This window comes from Anas acuta, chromosome 14, assembly GCF_963932015.1.
Source record: "Anas acuta chromosome 14, bAnaAcu1.1, whole genome shotgun sequence".
NCBI lineage: Eukaryota > Metazoa > Chordata > Aves > Anseriformes > Anatidae > Anas > Anas acuta.
The window spans coordinates 492,258-506,377 of NC_088992.1; the positions used below are offsets into that span (position 1 = coordinate 492,258).

The following is a 14,120-nucleotide window of genomic DNA, read 5'->3' on the forward strand; positions in this document are numbered from 1 at the left end:
GCATTTTTATTTTATTTTATTTTTTTCAGTGGGAATAGATAAAGAGACTTTGTTCGAAAAGCAGACATCCATTTACTGATCTAATTCACCTACCTATGTAACATGCTACGAACCTACTGCACAAAAAAGGGGCATTGAGTACAGACAGGTTAGGGAATAATGAAGTGCTGTTCTCTTTCCCATTATCTGCAGTCAGACACATTCTTCTTTCACTTCTATTGACACCCATTTGTCCAACTTCAGAATTTGAGGAAAATGCTGGAAATAGGCTTGCTCTTATATATGAGATATATATGCTCTTATCTATATGAGATCCAGAAATGTCACTGCTGAATCTAGAGAACTACTTGCCTGAAAGGCAAATGTAGCTACCACCTAGCCTCTGTGTACCTACCAGCTACATCTCCAAAACAGACTTCAAAGCTGGTGTCAGAATCGTTTGTGTAGGTTTTCCGCAGGGTTCTTATAACTGACTCACAATAATAAAACCAACACTTCTCAGCAAGTAGACCCAAGAGTGTACAACTGAGAGGAGGTCTGGATTCAGGCACGCAGCAGCAGCAGAAACCCTGTCCCACTGCAGGCTCCCACTGTGCAAGGACGTCTCAGGGAACCAGGGAAAGGTGTGCTCCTGGTCGCACATCAGATTTGGGAAGCAGAAATGAATTTTCTGGAGGCTTCAGCGTGGAGAGCAGACGGCAGTGGGACATGCCTGTGTGAGCCACACCAGGCAGAAACTCAGGAAGTGATGCAGGTGGAGTGAGGTAGAACAGCCACTGCCAGCTTCCCTCCTGCTTGGTGTCACCGGAGTAACACTGCTCTCGACAGTAGAGCTCTGGTGCCTTCTAACGGAGAAGAGGCAAAGCTGGTCTCACTTCTCTGAAAGTGCGACAAATCAAGCGTGCTCTGTGATGTCAGTGGCACACCAAAATCCTTCCCCTCTCGCCCGCTGGCTTGCACACATGACAGACCCCAAAAGCTCTGCAAAGGCCAAGAGAGAAGAACATCCAATTATCTCCACAGAATTAACACATGTATATTTTAACTCTTCTAGTTGTAACTATTCAGCAAACTACTTTTTTTTTTTTCTTTTTTTTTTTTTTTTTTTTTCCAAGTAACAAACTCATTTTTAGCAATGGCTTACAAGTTCAGCCTCATTCACAGTATGTATTTCCTGTAACCATAAGCCCTAAAATAACTGAAATTTTAATCAGCATCCGTATATCAGCTGTAGCTCTCTGGTGCTGTTTAGCATTTAGCATCTCTATACATCAGATTTGGGTATCCGTTGCTGGCATCTTACGGTTAAAGCGGGCTCACTTTCACGAGCACCCAAATTCTACTGAATTAGAGGCGTTTTGAATGCTTTGCAATTCTCATGGGTGGCCGCTTGTTCAAAGGCAGAGACACGGGCACGCACAGCTGGCAGGCTGAGCGTTGCGATCTTCAGCGGGTGTCCCCGAGCTGTCGCCCCGCAGAGGGCTCCCGCAGCCCCCCCGCCGCCGCCAGGGGTCCCCGCAGAGCCGCGGCGCGCCCGGCCAGAGCGGGGGGAAGCGCGGTGGCTCCTCTGAAGGGTCTGTGGAAGCCGTCAGAGGCAGGATTTGCTGAAAAACAAACAAACAACTAAAGAGCTAAAGAAAAGCAAAATCCTTAGTCTCCTGAGAGGAGACGCCTTCTGCTGGGACACAGTTTTGAGTATGACCGCACAAAAACATCACTGTCTTCAGCACATCCTGTGAAACTGTGTCAACATCACGCATTTTCTTGAGTAAAAGGCTTTGGAAAGCTCTAGACAAGGATGGATAAACTAAACAATGAAAAAAACCACCAACTTTTAGGGGTTGGAGAGTTTCTTAGTATATAGTTGACAGATACAATTACTAACTTCAGCCTCAAATGTCAAAATGGTCCACCTCTAGAAATGCCTTGGGGGTGTAGGATGCTGCTGAGAGCGATGAACATTGCACAGAAGATCGAGGCAGCTGGGGGTCACAGATGCAGCTCTGTGCTTCATGTCACTGTGGCACTGTAAATAGTACTTCATGAGAGGAGAATCCAGGGCAGGTCTGTTATTCAAGCCTAAGAGTCAAGCAGCAAATCTGAAAGCGACAGATCCTCACAGAGAGACAGCAGCTGATTTGCAAAGTGCTGTTTTCTACTCCAGTATCTCCAAGAGGGGAATCGGACTGACTGGAGGCTTCTTTGCCTTTCTAGTTTTGATTTGTGACAGAATTGTAAGAAATCATGGTGAAGGGCATCACATTTTCCATACGTGTTTTCAGCTACCTTTAACCTGAAAAATGAGCACATAAGAAACTGCAGTATTAATGTAGTAGCAAGGTTAACTTTCTTTTTTTTCTTTCTTTTTTTTTTTTTTTTTCCCCCAATTAGAAGAAATATGCAATGCTCCCCCTTCCAGCAGCCATCAGAGAAAGAAATGCCATTATGGCAAAAATAGTACCAATATTTTTTTTTCACTTGTGAACTTTTGTCATTCAGGAAACCCTACCAATACCACTTTTGCAGATTGCTTTTTTTTTTTTTTTTAATAATAATAATAATAATATTTTTTTTTTATTTCCAGCCTATATAACAGAGGAGGTTTTGGGTATAAGGTAATATAGCAAGTTAAAATACATCTTTTGATAAAGTTCCCAGGCTTTTACAGACATGCTGGGTAACACATGTCCCAGATGAGCAGTGAGATCCCAGGGGACCCATCATGGAAGCGGAGCACACTGCCAGGGGAGCTCTGAGCAGAAGCTGGAGGACTGAACAGCTGGCTCTGCAGCTCCCTGCATCCCAAAGACTCCAAACCTTTAATTCTGCTGCAGATCAGAGATGACTCTCATGACAATACTTCCCGAGGGAGCGAGGAAGAACCCAAAACCAGCACACCATTCAAAATATGATTTCACTTTTCCTAGAGAACATAATGCAAAGAATTACTACAGAACTTTTATTGACCCTGAGCCAGGATTGCTTCCCTTCCCCAATCCCCTGACCTATTCTAGCTCTCCTCCCTCCCTCTCCCTTAATGGAAATGTAAATATACAAGTCATATATATCAGATGGTGCCCCACTCAGACTAAAAGCTGATGTCCTGTGTATTAGCAGGGTACATTTCACATATTGAGGTCTACAGAGGAGCATCATGTAGCACTCTCTCTTCTCCTCCTCATCTGCCCTTCAGAAAATACACATATGACAAGCTCTTACTGCTGCATCATGATGCTGTTCTGCAGGCAAAACCCAGGACCTTTTTAGTCCTGGAACATTTTTAACCCCTCTGGTGTGAGCTGTGGTTAAATGTTTTCCAGTGGGATACCATCTTCAAGTAGTTTGCTTTGATTCCTGTTCTTCCTGATGCATTATTGCAGGTAGCGGTGCCTACTGGGCACACGTAAGATGAGAAATCCTGCCAGAAATCTTATTAATATAGAATCATAGAATGGTTTGGGTTAGAAGCGACCTTAAAGGTCATTTAATTCTACAACTCCTGACCTGGACAGGGACACCTAGCACTAGATCAGGTTGCTCAAATATCAATATATCTGTGTGTATGAACCTGAATGAGGGTTACAGCTGAGATGCAGTTGATCATCTTCCTAAGTTTCCAGTACTAAGTCCATAAACCTGAAAGCCACATGTATATCCCAAAATCTCTCTTTGGTGTAGCATAAACAGTAAATGCAAGATTAATTAACATGTGAATCCTAACACTCTCACTTTAGGCTCTCTTAACTTCAGCATTGTTTGCACAGTAGGTTATGCTACACATGTTCCCTTCCTCTAGTTTGCACAGGCCATCCCTACTTATATCTGGAAAAATTTGAGTCTGTTTTCTGATATGCACAGATATGAAAGGAAATCCACTTCAGTGTATTTCTCTCTCTCTCTCTCTCACCTCATAATGTCATCTAATCTTCATTTTCTTGATTTAAAAAAAAATGTTTATAATAGTTGCTCTTTGAAAAAAAAAATAGGGAAAAAATCAGAGCATGGAAACATAAATTTTAAGTACGTGTCCACAGAAATGAACACTTTATGACTAACTGTGTGGGAAAAAATAATCAGTGATTTTGTAATAGTTCTTCTCCAAGGAGCTAAAAAATTAACAATTACTCTGATAAATACTGAGATCAGTTTTACAGCAGTGAAAACAGATGCACACCAAAGTCAGTTCTGTTTTATGGTTACATCACGTGTCTTTAGGTGGGCTGGAAAGTAAAATTATTGCTACTTCCCCTCCTTTTAACTTCTACATATCCCTCTCAGACACATGGGGGAACATTCTCTTTCTGCGTGCATCACCCAGTCCCACCAGCATCAATAGACTGTCAATTCAAATAGATGCTCTCCCACTGTTACACAACATTCATGACTCATTTAGTTACAGAACTGAATGCAATGCAGTTAGCAGCTGACATAAGAAGACCATTCAATATTCATGTGCAGCTTTTCCCCAAGCACATTTGATTTTGAGGAGTTCTTCAACTCCTTAGAATAAAAATTCCTTTTTTTTTTTTTTTTTTTAAATACATCATAATCACAATACTTCGCTAGTGAAATCATCTCCCAGCAAGAATTGGTGTTCTAAAAGAAACAAGTCCAAGAATTACAGAAGATGGGTAGCATACAAACTCTACATGGTTCACAGGGAATTGGTTGAAGTCAGCAGTAAAGCACAAAAAAGATGATAGCATTCCTTAAATCAATGTGTCCTCCACATCAAATCCAAACTCAATTACTAAAGGCTGTATTTCCAACCTAGTTTGTATATCGTAGTACTTGTCCTCCAGGAGCCAGGAGGTACCAAGCCTGTCTGCTTGCTCCCAGCACTACCAGCACAAAGCAGGAATAAATGATCCCTGGCATAAATGTGAAAACTACCAGACTGAGGACAGGAGCAAGTCCTGGCAAAAGCTGCTGGGCAAAATAAAAACACCAATGATATCTATAAAAGGGAAGATTCTAGGCAGAACTCTGAAAACTGCACAGCATTTTGATGTGGGTATTGCTGCTCTTCCTGAACCTTCCATCTGATCTCTAACAAGCATTACAGAGCTTCCAGAAAACTTCAATCTTTCCATTGCCTGCATTCAGCTATTTCATCCTCACCATCTCCCTCTCCCCTCACAGCTTTCCCTTGAATTTATTTCCTTCAGTACGAACTCCCCCTAGGTGTTTGAACATCAGACATCAAGTTACAGTGAGCTGCTGTCAGAATGTCTGACCACGACCATGACCTCCAAAGCAGTCCTCCTGGGGCCATGAGTGCTCAGATAGCTGCGGACGTTTCAGGCACAGCATCTGGCGCGAGAGCGAGGGGATTGTCACGCCCTCTGCAGTGTGTGCTATCCAAGCATGACCAGGTTTCAGGGATACATTTTGATGATATATTTTTTTTTTCCAAGGCTCTGCTGTGGATTAAGGGCAGTTGTTCCTGGAAGTGTTTAATAAGGCTTTGCTGGCACATCTTTAACCAGCTCTATTATTTGTATTATTTCTGGGCTCACAGCAAAGCTCCCGCAAGTTTACACCCAACCATATAGGGATTACTTGAATGCTAAGAAGATGTTGATCAGTTATTCAGGCACGTTTTAATATATCTGCCTGAATTCAATTGTTAGAGAAGAGAGAAGGCTGTGCCATTGGAGGGAGAGATTACAAACTGAGATCTTTTCTCAGTGTCTTGGACATGTGTGAGGCAGTTACATTTCAGCTGTAAAAACTGTTTGCATCATCACGTGCTCATGATTTTATATAATGAAATAAATGTTTTTTCTTTTGTAGGTGTTTAGCATTTTGAAGTGTTCACATATCCAACTTCCCATCCTTATTGCACAAAACCCTTTATGCACATCTTCAGCAGCAGCTGAGCATGAGAAATGCTTTGAAAACATGAAGAAAATTCGGTAGTTATTCAGAAATACATAGAAAACATATAAATCTGGTAGTTATTCAGGAGAAGTAACGGTGATGTGGCAGATTTAACTTGGAGCTTGGCAATTCCTACTGCACATATTCATGTCCACTTTTACGCAAAACTCCGTAACTTAAATTAAAGAAACTAGGAATGCAGCAAGTCATTGACTTCTTCACTGAACAAAAACAAAGTCTTTTGAAGATACACTATCAAATGATAACTATCGAAGTAACATGAGAGTCTAACCCTTACAGTGTTCCTGTGGTGTCTAACCAATAAATAGTAAAAATCTTACAAACAATAAGGAAATAATGACGACATAAACCTTAACACCATAATTAGAAAATGAGTTTTTTTTTTTACTGATTTGCTTAGGTTAGAGAATCAGTGAACTTATTATTGTCATGATCATATAAAGAAAAACACACATAAAAATATTCTTGTCTCAGATGGGCTTAATTGCCATGTTTGCTTTCCAGTTTTTATAACTCACACTTCAAATCTCCAGGGGGAAAAAATGCTATAACAGCTGTTGATTTGTATGAACTAACTTGCAAAAATGTTCTCCCTCCTATCCATCAGGGAGAAGTCTTAGTAAACATGAGCCAGGGAAACATACTCCCTTAGAAAAAGTCATCTTCGTGGCAATCTGAAAAACCGTCTGTTGTGAAAGGAAGTCATTTCAGCATTATAGTTTTTTCCTTAAAGGGTAAATCTAGTCATGGTGAAACCAGACAGACCACCTGAGAGGACTCCAGTGCTGTTTCTCCCTCTCTGTCAAGACTGTACCTCTGAAATCTGACTGCCAAGGCATTGCTGGGGCTAGGAAAGTTCCTCTATTTGGCCTGGCCTGGCCTGCGTTTTCTGAGCACTGCGCACAGCTCAGCTCTGGCTACCTGGCTTCCCTTTCTGCATGGACAACTGTTGCTGACAACCTACTCAAGATCTGCAACTCCCTTCACATACACTAACACTCAGCTGTACACAACACCTTCCAGCTAAAACCACAGCTAAATGAAAGACAAATGTTGGCAATAAATAAGGACAGGACAGGACAGGACAGGACAGGACAGGACAGGACAGGACAGGACAGGACAGGACAGGAAAGGAAAGGAAAGGAAAGGAAAGGAAAGGAAAGGAAAGGAAAGGAAAGGAAAGGAAAGGAAAGGAAAGGAAAGGAAAGGAAAGGAAAGGAAAGGAAAGGAAAGGAAAGGAAAGGAAAGGAAAGGAAAGAAACCCACAACTCTGTAGTTTTAAAATTTGTTTTTCCTTCATGTTTCGATAAGTGTGTAAACATCTGGAAGACCTCCTATCTTCTGATTTAAAAAACAGCTTTTCTTCTGGGAGATGAGCCTACCCTCAAACTACAAAATTTCTCTGTTGAGAATTAAGAAATTAATGAAACATAAAAAAAATAAAAAATGAAACTTTACATTGGCTGTTATCCAGCAAGAGAGTTACACTAGTGCATTAGTAATGCAGAGGAATTCTGAATCTTTTCCTCATTTCTATTACGGTACTTTTTCCTACTGGCAATATATCATTATTTTATAGGCAGTGAGAAACTGCCATGTCTGAAAGTGCTAGGAATTGATCCTAACTGTAAATTTCCTACCATGTAAACAGTGACAAGTGAAATAGATAGGATCTCAAATGTTTTTACCAAACTGTTCTTTCACAGAGAGAAGCTTCAAGTGGCTGAGCTTTCCAACCCTGATGCTCAGCGTGTCAGCATTATACACTACTTGTTACTGACCAGTTTCTTTCATTGTGCTTCTTTCTTCTTGTTTGGCAAGTGCTTTGAGATAAAATGTATGTTTGGATAAAAGGAAGCCTTTGAGGCTGTGGATTTTTTGTGTTATAGTGAAAGCTGCATTACATAAAGGCAAATTTTGCTGAGCTGTCAAGAAAATGAGGAGCAGTAGATAAAATCCCAATTTCTCTCAGTGTCTTAACAAAGCATTACTACAGTAGCGAAAATGTGAGAGAGCTACAGCTTACTAATGTGCCGTCTAATAGATATGACTGTAGTATTCTTCTAAAGCAACTACAGTGCCCTTCTGATTCCAGGCAAATTTTGACAATATTCTGATGTGCTGTAAGGCGGCTTCTGATGGGATTTGTTACCAAGCAGTTTACAACTAGACTGTCCATAAACTGGAAAAAAAAAAAAAAAAATAAAAAATAAAAAATCATAGTAGCAGTAGTTATCCTTTTGTCTGTTTCAGTCTCTCTTTAACAGCAATGGAAATGATTGGGGCCATTAGCATTCTGATGAAGAGAGGCTGTGACAAAGGCTGTGACTACAGGGCCTCCTGACTCTTCTGCGATGCTGCCAGTGATGTAGAGGGGACTGACTCCAATTGCACCATTTTTGAAATAGCCCTAACATGGTATGGAGAAAACAGACAGACGGGCAATTCATAATGCGGGCGTAATGTTCTTAGTTTTGCAGCGTTAGCTTTGCATTTTATATGGAAGAATGATACCAGGTGAGAAAATATTTCTCTTCATGCAGGGATTGCAGATATTTATGTGCCAATTATTATATATGTTTGTGTTTGTTTAAATAAGGGCAAGCTACATACAAAAGTGGTTGCATCTTATCTTCTTTCTGCATGTTTCCTTGGCAGGATTTGAAAACTTCATGCAGGATGTACTGTGGTGCTTTAGTCAAGTAAAAGGAACTATTGATATCGGAGTGACAGAAGGTAGGTTTATTTTTCCTTTTTTGTTGCTGTGATCAGAAAACCTTGTCTGTCATGTACTTCTTGCCTCAATCAATGTGCAGGGTGTTTGTATGCATGCTGTTGGGTGAAACTGCTGGCAAAGAGATAAGTTACAGTTTTTTTCTCTTCTGCTTTCATTATGTATTTGTGCATTTAAAGAGATGAATAACTAATATTAGCTATTGCTTGAAATATTTGTTTGAAGGCATTTTGGTTTAACAGTATCAATAATCTTTAAAATAACTTTTCCTTGGCTTTGAGCTTTTATTTACATGAATGTTTCAGGGAATTATGAGACCGCCTCTCCCACCATAACATCCTTTATAGGAATCAGTTGGGTTCTGTTTCTGGGTGACATAAATATTAACTTGCTGCTCATCCTTGTATTGGGAGTTAAAATAAATTGCACTGTGCACACTTACACAGATAGATATCTATGTAGGAGGAATTAGCACAGGTGGTTGGGGGATTTATGAGTCCAAGACATCCCCCTTCACACCCAGAAACATTCAGGGTGGTTTGTGTTCCTAAATCACTTAGACATTTCTCTTTCTGCAAGCGTAACCATTCTGTGTTTAGCCAACATGTGGATTGCAAAAAATATGGATTGATAAGAAATAAATCCATTCAATTTTCCTGCCCTTAAAGTTGAATATTTTCATGTTCCTCCTATAGGACCACTCCTCTGTGTTTAGCTTCATGCTGGGTATTTTCCTACATATTCTTATTTTCATCTTCCATTCTTGTACAGCATTGATTGTTAACCCATTAATTTATTCCTCCCCCCATTTCACATTTTGTTCCCTGTATGTACTTTAACCCTCATAGATGTGATTCTCTATCACATCCCTCTTCTCCTAACCCTCCCAGTACAGGCAATGGTTTTGTGCTGTAGAGTGTCCAGATAAACAATGGTGAAATTCAGTCTTCCTATGTGCAGAGCAGTTATCAACTACAGGCTATAAGCTGAAGAAATCCAGAGACATGATGTCAAGGAAAGGCTCCTGCAATTTTTTCTTGGGGTATCTTGGAGTCACAGAACAGAAGAGGCTGATAGATAATACTTTAAAGGCTATATTCAGTGAAACCCATAAGGAAAAAGTGGTCAAATTGGTCTTTCAGATCTCATCAACATGTGCAAATGGCCTCACTGTGACTGAGCAGAAAGTTCTGGAGAACATTTTATATATGGGTTTGAGTTTTCGGCTGTTATGCCATTTTTGTTTGTGTTTGTATGACAATATGGGCATGTATGTGTACAGATGTACATATACATAAATTGTACCATAAATGTATGTTGATATCACAGATGCCTCCACTTTACCAGAAGTTTGTATTCAACTTGTTAGCTTTATGCTAGTGTTTATGGCACATTTCTGACTTTCAGGACTCTGGTTAACATCCAAGCATCCTGAATTTACAATTTAATTAATTATTGGAATGCCTGAAGCTGTGTACAGTAAGTTGAAAGGAGATGCTACTATTATGTTTATGGTGTTCTGCATCTTTAAATTTAGAAAAGCCTGCCTACTTCAGCTGGATGCAGTGTCATTCTGCCTTTAAAATGTTGCAGAGAATAATTCTGTATGCTTGCTCTTTTCCATGCACACATAAGCCTACACAAACAGAGATACCCACAAACTTTATAATTTTGTTCTTTTCTTGTTTATTGCTTTCCTTGTCTTTGAATATGGTATCATAATGTGTAGTGCTTGTCCTGATGAAACCAGTGATTTAATGGATTCTTTAGCTCTCTAACACAACTGTCTGGATGAATGAGATCTTTTATGCATAGATGGGAGGCCTGGGACATCTTTCAGCTGCTCTAACAAACACAGTGCTTTCAATGTTAAATGTGAAGTAAATGATGTTGCTGATTCTCTTTGGTGTGCCACACTGCTTTGACTATATTTCATTACTACTAACAGGAAACCAATTTTAGAGATCTTGCCTTATTTTGATGTAATGATAATTAGCAATCAGGTGTAGACACCAGATTTGTGCAAATTTAAGAGGTCAAATTTCCTCTAGTTCGCTTGAGCCTCAAGATATGCAGTGTAGAACTACCACTGTTGTGAGAATACAACCATACGGTTGGTGCAGGCTTTATGACTGGCATGCAGGCATTCAGCACTTCAATCTTTGTCATATTAAGTTATTCAGGTGTAAAACATATATACAGCAAAGTTATCAAGTGGAGAAATGCCACATAAACAGTAATGGCTAAATTAAAATGATCCTACTGCAGTCAGATGTTTTACCTAGTGTCTTGAATATTTTACAGTTGGAATATCATCAGGTCCTAGCAAGCTGCTGTGACCAACAGCCATTTCCAGTGCACCTGAGATTTTTATTACATCTGCTTCCAATTGTCTGTGTTTGCCATATCATCCAAAGGTATAAACAATAGCTCCAAATGAAAGATCTAAGTGTTGCATGACTGTTAGCGGGCTCACCAAGCTGATTCAGAGCCTGGCTTGTGTTCTTACATTGTGGTTTCAATTCTGTGTTGCTTGCTAATTGAGCTTGAATAAATATCCTGGTTTTTGCATGTGAAATGAAACTCAGTGTGTTAATGGAACATAAAAACTGACTATAAATATTTAAATAGATCAAAGCCACAATAATGATTGCCCTTCTTCTGTACATGATTTTAATGAGGTGGAATTAATCTGTTTCTTGGGGAATGTTCATATCTACTTTCAAGTGGAAAAAATATTTTTTTTCCTGTCATACAATGGGAGCTATTTACATCAATATGGAAGAGAGGCGTAGCATTTACAGACTTCAATCCTACATGTAGGTCTCGGATATGGCTTCTATTTCAAGCTGAGAAATAGAAGTTCTGAGTTTCTGAGTAAACCTTAAGCAAGTCAATGCACAGCTCTGTGTGGACAGAACTTATTCCAGAGCCTCTGGAATAACCTCTGACTGCAATGTATCTGCTTGCATAACTAGATGGTAGAGACAGAAACTACAAGGATTATGTATATGTGTGTGTATCCATATATATATATATATACATACACATATAGATAGATAGATACAGTTAAAAAGACAGACATAAAGAGAGGAGAGATACAGGGTTTTAGGAAGAAATGTAGTCCTCCTCCTGAACCTCTGAGAGTGACCAAGGAAGCAGAGCTAGGACAAATCTTTCTGGGCTCTTAAGCACAGAGGCAAAGAGAGCCCCTTTCTGGTCAGTTGAGGGATTTGGACTGGCAGTCATTTTTATTCTCCCTTCCTGAAAGAGGAGACAGGTCAATACCACACAATTTATTTAATTAAGTTCCAGGGGTGGAATAAACTTCTATCCCTCTGCTACCACAGCAAGTTACACGAGCTCAGTACTGTGACTGTGAGGAACATGTACAAACATATAAAGGTAGCTGCTGCCATGAAGAATGCTTTATAAAATCCTGTCTCTTTTACCTTCATACCTGTTTGCTGGAATGGACTTGTGATTCACAATAGTAGTTAATCTGCAGCCTTCACTTTTGCGTGATGCAGCTGCAGTGAGCTCTCCTCCCTAAGCAGGAAGGCTTTGCATGGCTTGCAGCCCAGACCTGCAGTTTTCCTTACAAGTCCAGAGAGGGTATTTTGAATAAAGAGATTAAAGTGAAATGAAAAGCTTCTCTCTTCACTGCCACAGGTGCTTTGCATCTCTCCAGTAAAAACACAGTTGTGCTGTCATCTGACAATGACAGCAAGATTAGACTGCAGTGGGATGATGAAACCAAACAGCAAACTGACTCAGTGCTCCACAAGGCAACAGTGTTGAGTGATTTGGTCCTAAAACAAAATACTTGTCCATAGAGTAATTAAACATCAGAAAAACAAGATACTTGAGCATCAGGAACTATCATGTTATGTCCTTCCAGGCTGCCCTCTTGATATCGTGATATTTTCCACTACGTGCACCCGAGCAGGCTGCTCCAGAGTGCACTCAGCTGTGAAATATTTCTGCCTTAAAAACCGTGTTGCAGCTGCAGAAAACATGAGAAAGATTGATTTAAAACTCCTTCACTTAAACAGTGCAAGTCTGACTGGGTACTGGGGAGTGTGGGTTATGGCACTGCTACAGAAAAGTCCAGAATATAGTAAAAGCTATTTTTATTGTACGGCTCAACTGGCATTCTGTGGCTTCGAAGCGTGGTGTTGGGTTTTTGCGTTTCTTTTCTTTCGCATCTTCTGGTCACTCCCTGCTCTCAGAATACGTTAGGAGTGCGGGAGGGCTGAGCGAGACTTGTGAAGCTGCCAGGCTCGGGCTGCTCTGACCCGCCGGGGCAACGCGTCCTCGGTAAGCGGCGTTGCCGTGGAAATCCCCGGGTGCGGGAATCGCTCGGCTGGGCTTCGCTCCTGCACGGGGCGAGCCGCGGCGCCGAGCAGCGCAGACGGCCCCGGGCTCCCCGGCCGCCCGCTCCGGAGCGCCCGCAGCCTCGGCGGGGATGCGCCCGAGAGCGGGCCCCGAGCGGCGGCCGGCGGGGCGCTGCGGGACGCCGCGGGGCAGCCGCGCGGGGCCGAGCGGGGGCAGCCGCCCGGCCGGGCTGAGTCAGCAGCGCGGCCCCGCTCCGCGCCGCGCCGCTCCGCCTCGGGGCCGGGGCCGGGGCCGCGGCGGCTCCGCCGGGCCGGCAGCGCGGGGCCCTCTCCCCGCCGGGCAGCCGCCGCGGCGAGCCCGAGCCCGAGCCCGAGCCCCTGCCCGCGCCATGTAGGCCGTCTGCAAACCGGAACGATCCTCATGGCTTGAGGCGGGCTTGCCGCAAGTTTTCCTTTTATTTGTAGTGATTTCCTTTTTTAGCCTTACATGGTGTTATTACCCTTTTTTAATTACCGTTTCCGGAAGATGAAATGCTTTTCTCGTTACCTGTCGTACATCTTCAGGCCTGCCACCTCCATCCTGTCCTGCAGCTGCCACACGGAAGGTACCGGCTGCCCGGGGCGGCGCGGGGGGGGCGCGGCGGCAGAAATCGGCTTCTGGCCGCCGGCAGCGGGAGCGGCTCTTACCGGTGCTGCTGATCGCAGGAGAAGGCTCAAACGGCGGCAGAAAGCTTAAAAGGCGTTCGGAGGCTTAGCAGAAAATGATTGTTTCTGTGAATACTTGTTTTACTATCAAGTCTGCGCTAATTTTGCAAACTAGCAAGCAGCAGGTCTGGCTTAAGGGAAGACTTTCTAACTATTGCTTTACAAGTTTATGTAGTTTGTAACTGGGGTTCTTAATTCATCTGTATATTTCCAAGAAAATTAAAAAATCATTTCCTGCAGTTTCTGCATTTGGTTGTCTGTGCTATTTCATTCATTCGGTAAAGCCTGTTCTCAGGTCTCAGCAAAACAGCTGTGCAGCTCTTTGGGATAAATGGGGTGTTACGACAGTGCTTGAACTTGGTGTTTGGTGGGCAGGAATGCAAAGTATCAGGTCTACATCTCGCTGAGATTTCAGTGACGCTTCTCGCATAGGGAGTCCT

At 42.0% G+C, this 14,120-nt stretch overlaps 1 protein-coding gene and 1 long non-coding RNA gene across 3 annotated transcripts in view; one reads left to right on the top strand and one right to left on the bottom strand.

The window, feature by feature from the left end:
• Positions 1 to 14,010, bottom strand: LOC137864189 (uncharacterized). The gene is made up of 2 exons (XR_011101359.1): positions 13,523 to 14,010; positions 1 to 2,293 (listed from the first exon to the last, which is right to left on the bottom strand). It is a non-coding gene; the product is annotated as an uncharacterized lncRNA (long non-coding RNA).
• Positions 8,270 to 14,120, top strand: part of PPP2R2B (protein phosphatase 2 regulatory subunit Bbeta) — a 91,864-nt gene continuing 86,013 nt past the window's right edge. Inside the window, exons 1-2 of one of the 2 annotated variants that reach the window (XM_068698057.1) lie at positions 8,270 to 8,421; positions 8,563 to 8,640. In XM_068698057.1, the coding sequence (XP_068554158.1) occupies positions 8,412 to 8,421; positions 8,563 to 8,640 (88 nt within the window). In that variant the 5' untranslated portion in view covers positions 8,270 to 8,411. Of the gene's footprint in view, positions 8,422 to 8,562; positions 8,641 to 13,245; positions 13,581 to 14,120 lie in introns of those variants that run through there. The other variant, XM_068698056.1, reaches the window with a different exon arrangement.